The following is a 20,141-nucleotide window of genomic DNA, read 5'->3' as shown; positions in this document are numbered from 1 at the left end:
TCCCAAAAGAGTATTCACAGTTTACACATAAGAATCCTTTCTGTGCTGGATCATTAGTTCTCAACAGTATATGTATTACCATCCACTTCTAAAGTCTCCTCTGCATAGCAGTTTAATTCTTTCCAATGAAAGAAATTTCAGATTTAAAGAGATGTCATTACGCTTAAGCAGTCGTGATATCCTGACACCACCATCTTAAGTGGTAAGTCAGATCCCACCTACCACTACAGACTGACATGAAGGGATCTTTCCCAGAGACTAAAAAGCTGGGCCAATTTATTGGCAAACTTTTGAGACCCATACACTTCAAGACTGTACTCATTAAATAATTGTTCCTCTAATCTTCAGAATACAGTCTTCCCAACATACTCTTACTGAGCTGTTTGCACGTTTAATTGCTACATCAAATTCCTTTGTCTGATAATAGCTCAGTCTTTGAACCCAGACTAATACATCTACCTTGATTTTACACTAAAATATTTCTATTATCATTTCTTAAATGCAAAAAAATGGCAATGAATGGAGAAGACTGAAAGATCTTCTCCAAACTTCTAACAGCTCATTTCAAATATTTGCTGAGTAACGACTCTGTGCCAGAAACAGTGCTGGTACATAAGGACACAGCCTCTGTTCTTAAATTAATCAATCAGGAGAGACATTCCCATAAACAAAAAGATTCCAGTATGTGTCAGGTGTAGTGACTGACCTATGTATCAGGAAATACCGAGTTATCTGAAAGGAAACATGCTAGAATTTCATCTGAGTGGTGAGTCTGAGTGATTACTTCCTAAACTCCTTTATCTTTTCCAGATTTTCTATGATACGCATTTGCTGAGTTTACAGCCTGAATAAAAATCGAAATAACTAAAATAAAACAATAAGAAAGGTACTAGTAACATTTATTGAGCTCTTATTACATATCCTGTATGCCACATGCTTCACATATATCATCTTACTTAATGGAATCACCCTACAAAAAAAAGATTGTTATCCATATTTTAGAGATGAAGGAGCCAAGATATGAAATAATTTGCTGTAAGTGACTTTTTCAGCTAGGATTTTTACTTATTTCCTCAGAAACAAGCAGGGGTTGAGAATAAGACAAAAACAATCAGTTGTATAATTAGAAGAGTCACAAATAGGTGCCACTGGTTGGATGTATGATCACAAGCAAGCAACTCAATCTCAGGGAGCCTCAGTTTCTCCTATAAAATGAGAACAGCAGGCCCTGACTCATTTAGGGTTCTCAAGAAGATTAAATGACATTATGTATGAAAAGACTAAAGAACCGTGTCTGGCAAATAACAACAGACTGATATTATCAATATCCTGATCAGTATAATCGGTTAAAAAACCTGGGCAAATTATTGAACATCTCTGGGTTAAGTTTCTCTACCTGTAAACTGGGGATAAAAATACCTACACCATGCAGTAACTATGAGAACTACATGAGATAATACACAATACAGTGCCTGACGTGATAAAACAGTCAAAACACCTATTCTAATTCTCCACAGGTCAAACAAAATGGGACTAACTAAATAAGCTACAGTATATGCATATGCCGAAATGCTTTGCTGTTGAATATGTAAGGATGTGATAAAAATATCAACAAAGTGTAGCTGTTTGAAAATTATGTAGAGTAAATTCTTCTTTTAAAAATGTATGAATATACATTACAAAATATACAAAAAGAATACATTCCAAGATCTACAATTGGTGATCTTTTTAAACTAATTCAGTTAAAAAAAAAATCAAATCTCACTATTATCACCACCACTGTATTAAAAAAGCAAAACAAAACAATAATTTTAAAAACTCCCATATTTATGTATTCAGACCAGCAGAAGCATCACGCCCAAATACCCCATTCCATTACATTATTACCAGGACTTTTCTTTAACATACATACATTCTTCTATGAACATTAAGAAATAGGATTCACTCTAAAACTTCTCAAATTTTAGTGGGAGAAGAAAAAGGAGGCTATTTTGTTTCTAAGATACACATTTTTATTTCTCACAATTCCAGGCCTTCATATTTTATATTGTATACATTACTGTGACTAAAAATAAGAACACAAGAACATTTTCACAAGGACAAATTCACCCCAAAAGACTGAGAATTCTAATTCTTTCTTTTCTTTTGGAGACAGAGTCTCATTCTGTCACCCAGGCTGGAGTGCAGTGGCACAGCATGATCTCGGCTCACTGTAACCTCCATCTCCCAGACTCAAGTGACTCTCCTGCCTCTGTCTCCCGAGTAGTTGGGACTACAGGCACCTGCCACCACGCCCAGCTCATTTTTTGTATTTTTAGTAGAGACAGAAACGGTTTCACCATGTTCACCAGGCTATTCTCGAACTCCTGACCTCAACTGATCCACCCGCCTTGGCCTACCAAAGTGTTGGTATCACAGGCATGATCCACCTTGCCCAACTTGCAAATCCTAAATCTTAAAGGGAAGGAAAATTAATTTTTAAAATGCATGTTTCACAATATGGGTGCCACTAAAGTCACAATTCTAAGATTGTGACCAGAGAATATTGTCATGAAATCAACAAGATGAAATGAAAGACATATAGTTTCTTAATTTCTAAAAAATTAATAGGCTGACATTAAAGCTGATATTCAGTAAAAAGTAGCAATAACTATCAGAGATACTGAAAAAATATGAATCCTGGCTTGGAAAAACATATTGGATACTACATTGTAAAATAGTTGAGAAATGCTATTTCATTAATTTCAGGGTTTTACCTCTTACTACTTTCATCACTAATTACGTATCACTCAAATTAGTAATATTTAGCCACCACTGGTTATACATGGATATGCAACATTCAATCTTGAAGGTGGGAAAGAAAAGAGAATTCCCAAAAGCAAAGAAATCGCCCTTTTAAGCTGCAAATTTTACAGAATCTCTACTATTAAGCAGATTCTCCTCTGCAAAATGCATCCTTTCTCAATTCACAAAGGTCCAAGACATTAGAACAATCAAGATATCTGAATACATGAAAACCAAATTATTTTAGTACTGCTGTCTCTTAAGTGTCCACGAAGTAAGCCTCAGTAACCCAGAGATTTTACTTTCAGTATTTTAATATTATCTTCCTCTACTGTATGAAAAAGGAAATTCAAAGATTTTATCAATTATTTCCCCAAGACATAATTAAGAAAACTTCTTTCAATTTGCTTCCCCCCAAATAGCTTAAGAGTAATCTAACAAGATTATGTGTGTGTACACACACACACACACACACATATATGATATATAAAATATGGAGATTCCAGGGTCAGGACAAGAAAAATAATAATTCTTTAGAACATATCCTTAGAATCTAAGTTCTCCAATTCAAAACTTAGAAAAACCTAAGCAAAGATGCACTAGTTTGGTTGGCAGTCAGAAGTGTATCTATGTCTCCTGGGTCAGGCCAGACAATTTACTTAACCAGGTAAACTTGGGGAAAGTATTTAAAGTCCATTAACCTCAGATTTTTTTTCCACCTGCAAAACTAAGAATAAAAATACTCTGCCAATGTCATGGGACTAAAACCAAAATCCAATTTTAATTCATTCACTGAACTAAGCACCCACTGTACAATGTACGTGGTGAGGGCTGCCAAGTTTGACAAATAAAAATATAGCATGAAACATACTTACATAAAATATTCATTGTTTATCTGAAATACAAACTTAAGTGAGCATCTTGTACTTTATCTGGGGATCCTAACTGGGGCACGTACAAAGATACAAATAAAACATGCTTCTTATCCTCAAGGACTTGCATAGAAATGAGGGACATGAAATGTATACATAAACTACTATACAAGAAAGAAAAGCAGTCACTTAGTATTTAAAGAGGAAAGGGGCAGAAGAGGCAAACTGAGAATACAGTAGTATGGTTGAAGAATGGTTAAAATTAACAAATCCAAGACTCAAAAGAGAAAAAAGAGGTAAGAATGCTTAATTATCCTCGACTCTTGCCACACATCTGTGTATTTACCACACATGATATTCTTCCACCATAGGAGGTGGCTCAGTAATGTAAGTTCTTAAGTCATTTATCATTTATTCACACTCGATTTAAATAACTCCAAATGGACATGCATTAACTTTTTTTTTTTTTTTTTTTTTTTTTTTTTGAGACAGAGTCTCTCTCACTGTTGCCCAGGCTGGAGTTCAGTGGCGTGATTTCGGCTCACTTGCATTAGCAATCTCGATAGACATATCAAAAAAAGTCAAATTCATAATTTTCTGAACTATATCCCTCTCAAATCTACCTATTTTGTGCTTGATTACTCAAAATAATTCTTTTATTAAACAAATTCTATACTATGTGGATAGGACCAGTGACAGACCAAAATCCTGGTAAGATTTTGTCCCTTTCCTCAATTTCTACTGTCCCAAGCAGCTATTTCAAAAATCTGCCTCATAATTAACCAGCTTTGTTCTTGACAATCTTCAAATAAATAGGCAGATCCTTTTTAACTAGATGCAAAAACTACTTCACTTTGCACTTCCTTCTCCAACACTCTGCAGCTGTCTCCTTTTTGCAAGCCCAACTATCATTCTTCACGACACAGGCCAGCCCCGATCCTGTTCCACAACAGGAAGCTTCACATGTCCTTAGAGCTTCAACCTAATAAATAGTAGCACAGTATGCTGCAGGACTTGTGTATAAAAAAGTAGTAGGCCAGGTGCGGTGGCTCACATCTGTAATCCCAGCAGTTCGGGAGGCCAAGGTGGGCGGATCACGAGGTCAGGAGATCAAGACTATCCTGGCCAACATAGTGAAATCCCGTCTCTACTAAAAATACAAAAATTAGCTGAGTGTGGCAGTACGTGACTATAATCCCAGCTACTCAGGAGGCTGAGGCAGGAGAATCACTTGAACCCGATTCAAGGAGGCGGAGGTTGCAGTGAGCCGAGATCACACCACTGTACTCCAGCCTGGTGACACAGCTAGACTCCATCTCAAAAAAAAAAAAAAAAGTAATGGAAAAAGCCTACCTATATCATTTATTCCCATTAACTCATTTATCATATACCTTCACACAATTCTACAGCTGAAAGGACTCCAGAGTTCATTTGGTCCACAGCCCTCCTTTCAAAGGTGCTGAAAATTCAGTCTTATAGTCATTTTGTGCCTAGACTAAATTCACAGGGCAAGCAAAGATCCAGAGTCAGATTTTTAAATTTTCAATTCAGTATTTTTCCTACTAAATTACACTACTATCTACATCTTTTGAGTGATACTCTCTGAACATTAATTCTATTGTATATCTCTACTTCTTTTAGAAACTATAAAGGAATCTAAAAACTACTCAAACTATAATTTATTCATTGTTCCCTCATTACAAAGTAACGTAAAATTCATTTTAATTAAAAAAAAAAAAAAAAAAAGGACAAGGTCAGGACCTGGAGACCAGCCTGGCCAACATGGTGAAACCCCATCTCTACTAAAAATACAAAAATTTAGCAGGGTGTGGTGGCACATGCCTGTAGTCCCAGCTACTTGGGAGGCTAAAGCAGGAGAACTGCTTGAATCCAGGAGGCAGAAGTTGCAGTGAGCCGAGACAGTGCCACTGCACTTCAGCCTGGGCGACAGAAGAAGACTCTATCTCAAAAAAAAAAAAAAAAAAAAAGGAGGATTCATCTTTATAGTAGTTTGTATTTTTAACTGCATGAGGTAGGGTGAGAGAAGTATGTGTACATCAAAACAAACAAAACTGACAAGTTCAAGAGAAGAGACACTGTCAGTATCCAATCTTTTTTTTTTTTTTTTTTTTTTTTTTTTTTTTTGAGACGGAGTCTCGCTCTGTCACCCAGGCTGGAGTACAGTGGCCGGATCTCAGCTCACTGCAAGCTCTGCCTCCCGGGTTTACGCCATTCTCCTGCCTCAGCCTCCCGAGTAGCTGGGACTACAGGCGCCCGCCACCACGCCCGGCTAATTTTTTGTATTTTTAGTAGAGACGGGGTTTCACCGTGTTAGCCCGGATGGTCTTGATCTCCTGACCTCGTGATCCGCCCGTCTCGGCCTCCCAAAGTGCTGGGATTACAGGCTTGAGCCACCGCGTCCGGCCAGTATCCAATCTTAAAAGATAGGCTCATTATTGTATCTTTTAAAAAAATCTCTTTATTGAAAAACATTATATCTGTTTTAATAAGTGCACAAACACCACACAAGCTAAGTGGATTTTTACACTTTACTGTACTAGAATTTGAGAGGTAAAATAACCCTTACACTCAAAAGTTATCATTCTTCTTTTCCCTGTCCCTTATAAATATAAAGGGCTGAAAGAATCTACAAGCTCATAAACACATCGGTGATCAGTTCACCAGTATTTCTATAATTCTGAAAATATTACTAGCAACAAACCTTTTCAATTGTCTTACCTTTGTTGAAAGTACTTTAAACATGCTCTGTTCTGGTATTATAGGATGAAGAAGTTCCAGTTTCAAATTGTAATCCTCTCCAGAAGGAAGTTTAACCAAAGCAGACAACTAATGAACACAAAATTACCATCACATTTTGCAAATGTATATAATGGAGGGTAAAAAACCTAGACAAAATAATTATAAATCTTCAATGTTACAAATTATTTTAAACATTACATATGGGATTTTAGATTTAAGAACCTCAAAAGGTTCTGAAAGATTTAAGAACCTTTTTTTTTTTTCCATCTGTTATCCTTGACATGAATTCTTATATATATCATTAAACAGCAGAAAAGAGTAAGTTTCATAATATTTGTCATATAATCACACCTATTTGACATTTAAATCTCAAGAAAACATACAAAAGCAAAATGATATATAACAAAAAGTAATTCATGTGCAAAACATACAGCTCTATCACTATCTCTTCTAAATTATCTATTAAAAGGTTCTCTACTAAATGCTAAGAAATCAAGTTGTTAAAAGTCATACTCAAGAGGCTGGGCACAGTGATTCATGCCTCTAATCCCAGCACTTTGGGAGGCCGAGGTGTGTGGATCACTTGAGGTTAGGAGTTCAACAACAGCCTGGCCAACATGGCGAAACTCCATTGCTACAAAAATTTGCCAGCCACAGTGGGATGGGCCTGTAGTCCCAACTACTCAGGAGGCTGAGGCAGAAGAATTGCTTGAACCCAGGAGGAGGAGGTTGCAGTGAGTCTAAATCGCGACACTGCACTCCAGCCTGGGCAAGACGGACACTATGTCTCAAAAAACAAAAAAAAAAAGTCACACTCATTTAACATGGTTAGTCAATTCTAAGACATGTGTGATCACAAAACTAGATCTTTTTCATGAAGTACACCACAAAAGTATAAACAAATCACATTATCTTACTAATGTAACGAAATTCTGCTCTAAATTTCAAATCTGAAGGGAAAAAAAGCACATCCAGCTATAACTTACCAACATACATATTCTTATCTCAAAGCAATGGCTTCAGATTTTACTCAGCGTTTTCCACATCATCTCAGGAAGAAATGACATTTATCTGATAAAGTGTTATAGATTATTCTGCAATATACTAAATTTACAAATAATAGTAATTAACATTGAAAAATGATTCAAAGTCTACTGACCTCTTTTTCTGAAAATTCCACATTTACATCATTCTTCTGAACATTCTTGATCATAAGTGTAATAACTACTTGAGATTCGGTTTGATACCAGTCATACCTATTAAAAAAAAAAAGAAACTTAAATAACACTTCTAATTTTCTTAAAGCTATTGTCAAAACAAAAACTAGTCTGATAAACAACAAGAGCTCCACCTGGAGGAAGAAAACAGCAAAGCAGCTATTGATTCACAGAAACAACTTTACTTAACTAGTTTTTTATGCTCTGTACTAAAGGAAAAAAATGGTAAGGTAGATGATGCTCACACCTTTCCAGCAGACTTAAATACTTGCATGATTTTCTGGGTTCTGACTCATCTCCAACACTGTTGTGCTTAAACTAATATAAATATTAAAGATGCCATTTATTTTAAACAGCTAATATTTACATGTCATTAACAGAGTTTTTACACTCATGTCATCCAAATACTAAAGATAATCACTTAAATCCCTATTTTACAGATGATAAAACTTAAACTCAGAAAGGTGAAGCAATAAGCCTGAGTCAACACTCCAAGCTCTCATAACTAAAGTTGGAAGCTGATAAGACTTTAGCACAGGAAACAGGGGCAAATGAGCTAAAATTAAAATCATATAAAGTTTAACTATGTCAGGCACAACACCATATACAACACTTTCCCTCAATTTCAAGATACATGGGAAGACTAATGGGTCTAGATTCTAATTATGTGCACCTTTTGTACCGAAACTCTAAGAGTTTTTTCCTACTAAATTACACTACTATCTACATCTTTTGAGTGATACTCTAAAAATGTGAAGAGTTTGAAACTCTAAAAACAGAGTTTCAGTACAAAAATAGGGAATTCTCACTTTCAAATTAGACTAGATTAAAAACTCCCTGAGGGCAAAACTGTTTATCCTGTCACTATTATATTCCTAGGACAAAGCACAGTGTCTGGTACACGTAAATTAAGTCAGATGTTGGATTATTTTATGCTCTGAACACCTTATTATTTCATGGTTATGTGCCCTACCCCTGCTGCTGCCGCCAGGGCAAGTCAAAGTTCCTCATCTACTAGGTACTTGGAGTTTTATCCTGTATCTCCCCACAATCACCATGGATAGATTGTTTTTAACATTTCCAGGCCATTTTAGGTAATTATATCCAAAACCAACTTGATTAAAGAAATTAACTTTAAGAGTCTCAGTTTCCCTTTGCAATTCAGTAAGGATGCAAAGCTCCAGAGCAATGGCTTGTTTCTGTTACAGTCCTAAGAATACAAGCTGTACACAGGCTAATGAATAATTAAAAGTCAGAAACTTGCTAGTTGCTTATTCATTATTATAATTGCTGCCCTCAGCAATTAACTTTCAACTCATAGAGAATGTTCCTATAAAAATTTGCTCCAAATACAAAAGGCAGGGTAAGTTACAATTCTGTTAGGTCTACTACTAACTTGTGTATCTGTGTAGTACCATAAACTTAACTGGAAGAGACGCTCCTTAACATATGCAAAGGTAACATAGTATGAAATCAAGTGAAGCAACTTTAAAGATGAGAAATGATTTGAATTTAACTTAAGTATAAATATTAATTCTTAAACAGCCTTAAAATTAGCTTTACATAAAGCTATTACCACAATCTTAGAAAACAAAAACTTAAAAATCACATGGTAAGAATTTACTTACTATTAAACTACAGGGTTTCTTCTTCTTTAGGAATATCTATCATGCATTGTTTTATGAAAAAGAAACACTTACTTGATTTTTGACTGGTGAGTCCACTGGGATGCAGATTGATTTCGGCAAGTTGAAAGAGAAAGATTTTTACAAGTCAGTTTAGCAACTGTATATTAAAATGCACATATTATTAATTTATCCAACACTGCAGTTATTTTGATACAAAATAACTACATGAAAATTTTATTCAAAGTATGGTAATTGTAATTGTTAAATACTAGTTTTCAAAAAAAATTAGAATGTTCAGCACTTAAAAAAATCTTAGTTTCAATTTCATAAAAGATTTTTCCTCTAAAACAACAGAGCTTTAAGTAACAGAAAACTTCTAAAGGCATGATTAGAAAAGGTTGCTTATATAAAATGGCCAGTTCTAAGATTGAGCAACTCCCTAAACTAAAACAACATTGTTTTAAAGAAACAGAGTATATTAGCCAGGTTTGGTGGTGTACACCTGTAGTCCCAGCTACTTGGGAGGCTGAGGTGGGAAGACTGCTTGAGCCCAGGAGTTTGAAGCTCAAGTGCACTATGATGGCACCACTGCACTCCAGCCAGCATGACAGGGCAAGACCCTGTCAATTTCCAATTTTCTTTAACTTTTGTCTTAGACTATCACAAAAAGCCCTTCAAGTGATTCAAACTGTTTAACCTAAATAAATGCAATAAGGTTTTAGCAACAAAAAGATAAATAATCATCCTGACCATACTAAAACACACGAAATCAACTTTAACCACACACTAAATTCATTAAAATAGGCCAATAATTTTCATGACTGGAAACTTCTATATTCATCAAAAAATGATTTTATTTCAGTTCCTAGAGGAACCAGCACTTAAACGAAATTACTCAATATTTAATTATCAGACAGCTCATCCTGAGTCTTGTCTCAAATATATTTGGTATTTGAAATTTAAAATAATAAAAACATGAAGAATGAAAACTGTGGACTTACCACCTCAGATTCTGAGCCTATTAAAACATAAAAAGGAAACATTTTCAGGTAACAGTGCATTTATAAGCAAAGTTATTTATATGATTCCTATAGCACAAACATACTGATTAAGCAAGCAAATTCTACATACTTTTCAACTAAAGAAAACTAACCAAAAGAAAGTGGTTTCATTTTGCATTCTGAACTCATCTTAGACTCCTTGTAATTTCTTACTGATACACCACACAAACAAATCCACCCTAATCTCCCATTCAACATAAGAAGCTATGCAAAAACCAGTGTATCTTTGGAAGTCCACATCTAAGGAAACATATACTATTTAAAAGAAATTATAAAGGTAAAAACAAATTTGTTTAAACCGAAAAAAATTCAGATGTTTATTTCTTTTTAAACTAAATACCAAGGGAGACCCACATACCATTCTGAGCTTCTTGACACCTTTTAATCCAGACACTGAAATTAGCATCTGCACCTAGAAAGAAAAAACTGACTATAACATCACTCATCTGCACAACCTATTAATCAACAAATACTTACTGAATACCTACTACATCCCAGGCACTGTTCTAGGCACTGGGGAGTCAGTAGTGAACAAAATCTGTCTTAACAGACCTTATTGCCAACCCTTCTATAGTTATCAATATACCAATAGTTTAACATTTAGTTGTTCATCATGTAACATTTTGATTTTTTAAAAATTTTAACTACAGTCAACCTTATTAATTTCACAGATAAAAATAATCTACATTTCTCCCAATCTCACTGCTCTTAAAGAAGTTTCCTCACACACACAACAAAATCAGACGTAAATCAAACTCTCAATATGCCATCAGTTAGGGTGGGGAGGAGGCTTGGTAACTGGGAGCTGAGTTGAGGTCCAAAAGCCCTTCCCAGCCCCAGCTTGCTCTTCAATGCAGATACCTATTCAGTCCACTATTCTCTCAGTGGCTTTATCTGTTACCATGCCCTTCCTACCAACACTAAGTATCCTTAAATTCTGTGAAGTTTGTCATATCTCCAAGTTACACAGCAGTCGAGGGGCTATAGGTGATGTATCATATATTTACAGATAACAGTGTAAATGAATGCATAAACAAATCATTCATTTCTGGAGACACAGAACAATGATTACATTTAAACAGTCACTGTACATAGTAAGATATGTTAAAAATATTAAAAGTACTCTAAAGAAAAGCTTATTAATTCAAGTTAACTTCAGGGAAGATTAATTTGAAAATTTTAAGTTAGAAATTTCTTAACAAAAATTTCTACTTTACTAATATATAAAAGAAATTCAACTATACCAGCCTTAATAAAAATTCTAAATACACTCTCTCACACACACTGTATTCCAGAGAACTATTATATCAAAATCTTAGATTTGAGTAACCTATTATTTTAAATAATCAGTAACTAAAACCAACCAATTTATCACACAAAGAGGGGAAAAGGTAAAAATTCTTTACCCTGTCTGATAAAAATAGAAGCCTAAAAGCTTAACTTAACTTTTTCCCAGATTTTGGCCGGGCATGGTGGCTCACAGCTGTAACCCCAGCACTTCTGCAGGTGGATCACTTGAGGTCAGGAGTTTGAGACCAGCTTGGCCAACACAACGAAACCCCATCTCTACTAAAAATACAAAAATTAGCCAGGCATGGTGGTGCATGCCTGTAGTCCCAGCTGCTCAGGAGGCTGAGGCAGGAAAATCACCTGAACTCTGGAGACAGAGGTTGCAGTGAGCCAAGATCGCACTACTGCACTATGGCCTGGATGACAGAGTGAGACTGCGTTCCAAAAAAAGAAACAAAAAACAAACAAACAAACAAAAAAAACCCAAAAAACAACAAAAAAAGTCTTCGGGATTTAAAGACAAATTTATTTTTAAGTGAAATATCCTCAATAGCAATTTTACCAAACAGGTCCTCTTCTGAAGGCCACCTCTGAAATAACTAAAAAATAAATGTCAATGGCATGATATTAAGATCTTAAGAAAAGAATTCAGGGGCCAGACACAGTGGCTGGTGCCTGTAATCCCAGCACTTTCGGAGGCCAAGGCAGGCAGAACACTTGAGTCCAGGAGTTCAAGACCAGCCTGGGCAATGTGGCGAAACCCCATCTCTGAAAAAAATAAAATGCAAAAATAAGTCAGGTGTGGTGGCATGTGCCTGTAGCCCCACTTACTCAGGAGGCTGAGGTGGGAGAATCACTTGAGCCCAGGAGGTGGAGGGTGCAATGACCCGAGATCGCATCATTGCACTCCAGCCTGGGCGACAGAACGAGACCCTCGCTCGCTAAAACAAGAAAGAAAAATGAAAATGTAGAGAATGGTATGACTCATGTTTCTTCAGGATTTTCACATATGTATCAAGGCACTACATAATTTGACTCTAGAATTTGCTAAGTATCAAAGCACTACATAACTTGACTCTAGAATTTGCTAAGAGTGCAGATGCCCTGTTTGCTGACTGAATAGCCCTAATTATTCACGTACCAAAACTGAGATAAGCAAGTTTGAGAATAAGCCTTACCACCCAGACCTCTCCTTTTTTAATCTGTAGCTTCCATTTGCATAATCAGTGCTAAAATCCTTTTTTCTGAATAGGTACACAACAGAAAAGCAAACATTCAAAACAGTAGAGTAAGAATGTAACATAAAATACTAAGAGTGAAGTTTCTTATTTTCAGCACTACCGACATTTTGGACCAGATACTTCTTTGTTAGGTAGAACTGTCCTGGGCATTACAGGATATTTAGTAGCACCCCTGGTTTACACTCATTAGATGTCAGTAGTACATCCCCCTCCACCATTCATGATCATCAAAAATCTCTTCAGACACTGCAGAGTTTCCCGGGAAACAAAATTGTTTCCAGTTAAGAACCCCTTCTTTAAGAGAAATGTGATAAAACTCTATCATAACATAAAGATAAAATGATAGTACAAGTAGGATTATGTAGTTTCCAATTTTCTGAGATTACTCACAATCTCTTAGTATTTTTCAGATTTAAAAATTCTTGGCTCTCACAATTTCTGTATGTCCAGATATCCCTACCACTGTGATACTTTTCATACATTTCCCTCAAAAATGTAACATTAAAAGTCACAATACTCTCAAAACTGTGTTTCTTCTGTACCCTCTCATAATTTATTCAAATATACACTTCACTTCTCCATAAAAACCTTTAATGTTAAGATTTCACATCTCAGCAATCTGAATAACGTAAAATGAACAGACTTCTGACCAAGAAGGCAAATTAAACTTTCACTTCTCCATTAGAAAAAAAAAAGCCAGACTAAGTAGAGACAGCATAAGTGTTTCCATAGAGTTTTTTACTTCTAATGGTAAAGTTCATCTGTGATTTAAATGCCAAAAGGCTAATCAGTTTTAAGTGATCTCATATCTGCAATCAATATGAAATGTAATTAAGATGAGAAAAACAGGTATTGGGTTTCTACAATTAACCTGAAATTAACATTACCAAAATTCAGCTTTGGTATTTAAGACAGAAATAGATACGTTTATTAAAGTATAATTTTTAATACTTACTATCTAACTTTTGTCCTTCTGTAAAAGTTTCTAGGGCAGCAGCATAGTTTTTTTCATGGTATTCACATATTCTGCATGAATGTATTTAAAACAAATTAAGACACACAAAAATCTGGAAAATAGCCTTCTTTCTAAATAAAGAAACTTAGTATTTTCTACTGTTGAAATAAAAAATTTATTTTAAATATATGTTAATAAACCAAGAGACTTTCTAATATACTCTTAACATCTAGTACAATTCCTAGTAAAATTCAGTTTTGGAACTCACTTCAGAAAGAATCTGACTTTAATTATACAAACTTGCTTACTCCAAAATATAATTATACAAAGGAATTAAAGAAGTTTCTTAAAGAATAGTTATACTTATCAACAGAAACAAGATGGGACATAAAGTACACAGATACAGAGCTTTCACAGCATTAAATGTCGCCTATTTGGCTTGGCAGAATAGGATGCTGTCCAGTCAATTAAATACAGTAAATTCCAAATGATTAAAAAAAAAAAAAAAAAAAAAGGAATGTGCAATCTATCAGCTTCATCTATACCTTTCAATTACTTCAATCATCACTTTTAAAATTTATTAAGTATAGATCTCATATTATGTATTATGGTTAACAAAATAATAGAACCATAAGTTGTATTTAAAATTGAATCATATCTCTGCTATATAACGTATAAATACAGAATTTTACAACTTACATAAAGCTTGCAATGAACTCATTCAACAAATTAAACACCTACTATCTACACTAAGCTCAACAAGAAGAGTAGCTATTGCATACCCTTTTCTCAACAGAGCAGTGGAATTATTTGGATTGAGTTTGAGAGACTTCTTTGCATCAGCAACAGCAACTATGTAGAAAAAGATGGGTTTTAGTCAGTTATTTACAGATCCTAGCAAATACATATAACATATAAATCAGTTTTAGATTTCTAAGTTTTCAAATTGGTAGAAATGCCAAATGGTTTTAAATTAGGAAAAGCTAATACAAGATAGAATTCAAATAAATTATTACTCTTGTATCTTCCTTTTGGCTTAACATTTAGCTTCCTTCTTAAAGCTCTTCAGTCAATGAATACAGCTGTGTCACAAAATTCACCTCCTTGTCTCATTAACATCGTCTACGTAATTTTACTCAAGGTATTCGGTTTTACCCTATTCAGATTCTTGATCAGAATAATTTTTTAAAGTTACAAAACACAGAAATATATTACTTTTTAAATATAGGTGGTCTTGTTATGTTGCCCAGGCAGGTCCTGAACTCCTGGGCTCAACTGATCCTCCTGCTTTGGCCTCCCAAAGTGTTGGGATTACAGGCGTGAGCCACCATGCCTGGTCATTCTTTTTTATAAAAAAATACAAACAAGCATTTCATTTTAATACTCTGTCAAATAGTAAATGTGATGCTATTTTTTATCAGCATACCCAATAACTATGAATGAAATCTGTATACATTCTCCACCCAATGAAGGAAAAAGCGACATCCATAAAATTTAAATGGGTGTTGCTCAACGTGTCTGTCACATTTGAGCTACTTTACCTTGTATCAAAGACCAATTTAAAAATTCTCAAAGACAACCTTTAATTTGTCATGGGTAAAATGTGTAAGTAACTTATTAAAAAGGGCAATATACTTTATAAGAAAAGTTACCACAGTAATTCCCAAGAAGAATGTGACAATAAGCTCTTTGACAATAATACTGTGCATCATCTGGTTTCTCTTCCAAAGCCTTAGTCAGCTCCTACAAAAACAAACATGTTGAGTGTCAGTAAAAGTTTGTAAAAAGCCATCAAATTCTAATTAAAACATAATTTTTAATCAAGTAACTTATTGTCAGAAGCTATTTGGAGGAAAGCTAACAGGGATATAACCTTGGAGTTTTTCCTTATAAAAGGATCAGTATCTCCCCCACTTCTCTTGCCCCTCCTCCCAAAAGTAGACAATCTAATGTAGTATCTGTGTACCATAAAGTATTTAGTTCCTGGTCTACAGAATTCAATAAATGATCATTATTATCACCTCATATATTCTTAAGAGTTTAATTGTTATACATTGACCATTACAGATTTCCTCCTCCTAATCTGAAGAAGATTCAAACACCACATAGAATTTGAGATTCTAGAAAATGTGAAGCTGTGCAATAAAAAAAAGACGAGAAGTTAAATCTAGCACTCAGGGAGGTTAAGACAATCAACACATACACAATCAAGCTTACCTGGCCCTCTCCTAGCCTCTATCAATAGCACACAACTCTAATAAAACCCAACTAAATATTCTGTTCAAAGCCCAGACACAATCTAATAGATGGCTATGTCAACTATCAAGAGTTAACATTAGAGACTGAAACTTTTTCAACCCATGCAGTCACAACATATAGGTGTGGTAGCTGGAAAAACAATGATGCAAAAGATTACACAACTTGGGAGATCAAGGACAAGTGCAGGAACACTTTTATTTTCTGCCAACTGACTACAAACTCTAGGGATTTGGTAGTTTTCTTTAATGGTAAAATTATTTCAAGAGCCACATGTATCATTGACTTTGCTTTAACCTAGTAGTGTGACTCTCACAAAGCAACATGTACAGATGCTCCTCAAATTACATGGGGTTACAATCAATCAACAGAAAGTGTGGCTCAAACCAAGAAAGCAAAGAAGCTGTAACCTGCTACACTTCAAGGGCCTCACTTTGTAGGCTGCAGACTGTATAAGGAATTTGGACCTTCGGTGTGATGGAAAGCCATGGAAAGCTCACTGTAAGAGCATGGTCCAATTTACTATTTTTTTAAATGTCATTCTGGCTGCAGTCTGGTGAATACATTATCAAATTAGGACTGGAAACGGAGACTTCTTAGGAAACTACTAAAGTCTAGGTTAGAAAAGTATGTTAGCCACAGAGGTGACGAAGAGAAATACGGTAAGTTGGAACATATTAGAAGCAGCGAGACTTGCTAATGGGTGAACATGTGAGATAAGATAAATTGAAGATGACTGCAGGGTGCTGGGCTTGCCTAGATCTGTATGTGGCATCCAGTAACCATTCAATGAAAAGTATTGATTTTTCTCCTTGCAGATTTTTTTTCAGACCTTTCCCTGGTCTCTGCTTTGACCTCATCTTCTTTGCCACAGAATACAAAAATATTTGCCTCTCTAGTCTTAATCTTCTCAAAATCACTAATAACCCCTTATCAAATCCAACTGATTCCTATCTGACTTGATCTCTCTGCGGCCCTTGACAATAATAACCAGGCCTTTTGGCTTACCATTCTGTTGCCTCTTAAAAACTAATGTTCTCCTTGGGATCAGTACTTAAGGCTTCTTCCCCTCTACAAACATTCTTTGATTCCTTAACTATTGGGGGGCTTCACATATGTGTTGATGCATGCTGATGACTCAAGTCTATTTTGAGCCTAGACAGTGCCCCTGAGCAACAGCAGCACATAGTTTTCTCTAGACTACCTGAAATGTCCCAGGGACAACTCATGTACAAATATTCACAATCTAAAACTACTTTCTCTCCTCAAACCTGTTCCCCAATGCTGAATGCAATCTTCTAAGTGCTATCATCCTAAATGCTATCTAAATGAATAGCACCAGTTCCTACTACATTCCCCCAGCCAGAATCTCAGGAGACATCCCTTATATTCCAATTGTTACCAAGTCCAGTGCATTTTACATAAAACAACTCCCCTTCATGCTCTCAATCACTACCCTACACGCATATATTATTCTTCGATCCAGTCAGCACCACCATCTTCCTGCTACCCACTATCCCTTGTTCCTCCTCCAATTAACCATCTATTCTGCTTTTAAAGTAGGTTTTGTAATTCAGAAAATTTCATTTTCCTTTCTCCAAATTTTTGACACATCTCCACGATCATGTAAAACTGAAAACGCTGTGCCGGGATTTAATGCCTTTGATGGCCAGACCTCACTGTCACCTGGACTGGAGTGCAATGGCACGATCTCAGCTCACTGCTACCTCTGCCTCCAGGGTTCAAGCGATTCTCCTGCCTCAGCCTCGAGGGCAGCTAATTATGGCTGCCCACCACCACGCCCGGCTAATTTTTTGTATTTTTAATAGAGACGGGGTTTCACCATGTTGGCTAAGCTGGTCTCAAACTCCTGACCTCCTGATCCGCCTGCCTCGGCCTCCCAGAATGCTGGGATTACAGGTGTGAGCCACCGCGCCCGGCTGCACTTCTAATTAATTGCCAGGTGATACTACTACTGCTGGTCCAAGAGCCACACATTAAAAACCAAGGTACTAATACTAGCCACATGACTATCCTAGGCAATTCTTCTCCTAGGTACATACAACCAAAAGAAATGCATGTGTTCACCAAAATACACGTACAAGAGTATTCACAGAAGCTTTATTTATGCTAGCTAATAACTAGAAACCCAGATTTCCACTGTTAGAATAAATTGTGCTGTACTTACAGCTATACAACATATATTTATACAATGGAATATTACACAGCAACGCAAAAGAACTACTGCTTCACACAATATGAATGTATACTCACGTAACGATTAAAGCAAAAACAGAGTGCCTACATTCAACAAAGCACCTACTGTATGATTCTGTTTATGAGTAAAGAACAAGCAAAACTAATTGATGGTGATGGAGGTCAAAACAGGAGTCAGCAGGACAGTAAGAAGAATTACTGGCTCAGAAGGAGCACGAAGGAGCATTATGAATGGAGATACTCTGTATCTTAATCTGGTGGTGTAAACATGTGAAAATTCATCAAACTATAGATTTAAAATTTGTGTTATTTACACATATCATATATGCCTCCATAAACATTTTTAAAAGTACAGTAAGATGGAAAGTGACAATAAAATTCATTATGTTAATATTGTTTAAAAGCAACTTTTATATAAAGCGGATTTCCAAACGAAGCACTAGGTCTAACAGGACAATAACAAATGTAAATTAAAAGTAATAGCTGTCTAGCGAATACAAGGAATTATGGAGAAAAATTATCAGTGCTTTCTGTAACATTATCCCCAAACTGATCCCAGAAGCCTTACTCCCAGTATCTAAAGGTCTATATATTTAGGTACAAAAAACACCTGGACCCTAAAAGGCCTTATAGGACCTGGCTCCTAGTTTCCTGTCCAACCTTATCTTTTAATCAAATGGGCCCTCTAATAAAAAGAGCCTTTTTGTTGCTTCACATACAGGCCCAACTTCATTCCTACCTCAGGATCTGCACTGGCTCTTGGTCCTGCCTGGAATACTCTTCCCCCAGAGCTTCCAAGTAATATACCTTGTTGCTTCAGATCTCAGCTCAAAGATCTTCTCAACGGAGGCTCTAGTACCATATGGCACATTTCTTATAAAAGTCATAGCTAGAAAAAACGCTGTCTTGCCTCAAAGTGTTAAACATAACAACAAAACAGGTTTTCTCTTCTCTGTGATGTAACGCAAAAAACAAACTCCTGGCTAAATTCTGTGACCCACACCATCATTTATCTTTAGGTTCTCCTCTAATTCTTATTATTTAACTCTTGCTCTTTTACATTCCTTTACAGCTTTATGGTTTGTCTTCACTGCACACCTACAAAAAGTGATTTCTAAGTTAGCTAAGTATATAACGAAGACTTTAACCCATAGCAATCAGCGCCTTTGCACACTGCCACTCAAAAACAATTTTTGATGTATATACAAATGAGTGAATAATGAACTGTGATAAGACATCTGGAAAGTTTCAGGGACGTGAGGGAAAAGGTTTTTGCTCCAATAAACCGACTTCATACCGACACTTTTACGTAAGAGTGGCAAGAATGATTGTCAAACGAAAAACTTAACTTCATCGAGCCCAGAGTCCACTTTTCTAGTCACAAACGTCATTAAAAAACAAAAATCCTTTCAGGCCAGCCCAGAGCCCACTTTTCTCTTCTAGTCATAAATGCCATTAAAAAAAAAAAAATTCTTTCAACCCAACTACAAATGCCAACCATGCTCCCAAGAAATACAGGTTTTTCTCAGGAGCTGTAGGGAGTGGAAAGGGCGAGATAGGAGTCTAGGGTAATGCGGCTACCGTGGAACAGAGAAAGGAGACCCAGAATCTCAATACCGGGGCTGAGACGCAGCATCAACAAGAGCCTGGGTCCCTGTCCGGCGGTGCTGGGAGAAGGCGAGTCAGCCGGGCCCCGAAGTGGCCCAGTTCCCCTAAAGAGAGTGGAGGAAGCAGAAATGGGCTCTCTCACCTCTAACGCCGCCTGGGGGTCCTCGTCGATTAGGGCATCCGAGAAGCTCTGCAAAAACCTGTCAGGAAAACAACGACTTCAGCACGGCTCACTAGCCAAGGAAAGGGGGA

General features: G+C 36.1%; 1 protein-coding gene across 4 annotated transcripts in view; it reads right to left on the bottom strand.

Moving 5' to 3' along the window:
* SUGT1 (SGT1 homolog, MIS12 kinetochore complex assembly cochaperone) overlaps positions 1-20,141 on the bottom strand; it is a 65,903-nt gene that overhangs the window by 15,193 nt on the left and 30,569 nt on the right. For 3 of the 4 annotated variants that reach the window (XM_050766353.1, XM_050766355.1, XM_050766356.1), the window contains 9 exons: positions 20,032-20,089; positions 15,461-15,551; positions 14,591-14,660; positions 13,809-13,879; positions 10,681-10,734; positions 10,263-10,279; positions 9,334-9,356; positions 7,576-7,672; positions 6,396-6,503 (listed from right to left, as the gene is read on the bottom strand). In XM_050766353.1, the coding sequence (XP_050622310.1) occupies positions 6,396-6,503; positions 7,576-7,672; positions 9,334-9,356; positions 10,263-10,279; positions 10,681-10,734; positions 13,809-13,879; positions 14,591-14,660; positions 15,461-15,551; positions 20,032-20,089 (589 nt within the window). Of the gene's footprint in view, positions 1-6,395; positions 6,504-7,575; positions 7,673-9,333; positions 9,357-10,262; positions 10,280-10,680; positions 10,749-11,803; positions 11,892-13,808; positions 13,880-14,590; positions 14,661-15,460; positions 15,552-20,031; positions 20,090-20,141 lie in introns of all 4 variants that reach the window. The other variant, XM_050766357.1, reaches the window with a different exon arrangement.

This window comes from Macaca thibetana, chromosome 17 (assembly GCF_024542745.1).
Source record: "Macaca thibetana thibetana isolate TM-01 chromosome 17, ASM2454274v1, whole genome shotgun sequence".
NCBI lineage: Eukaryota > Metazoa > Chordata > Mammalia > Primates > Cercopithecidae > Macaca > Macaca thibetana.
This window is presented reverse-complemented; position numbering and strand designations above follow the sequence as displayed.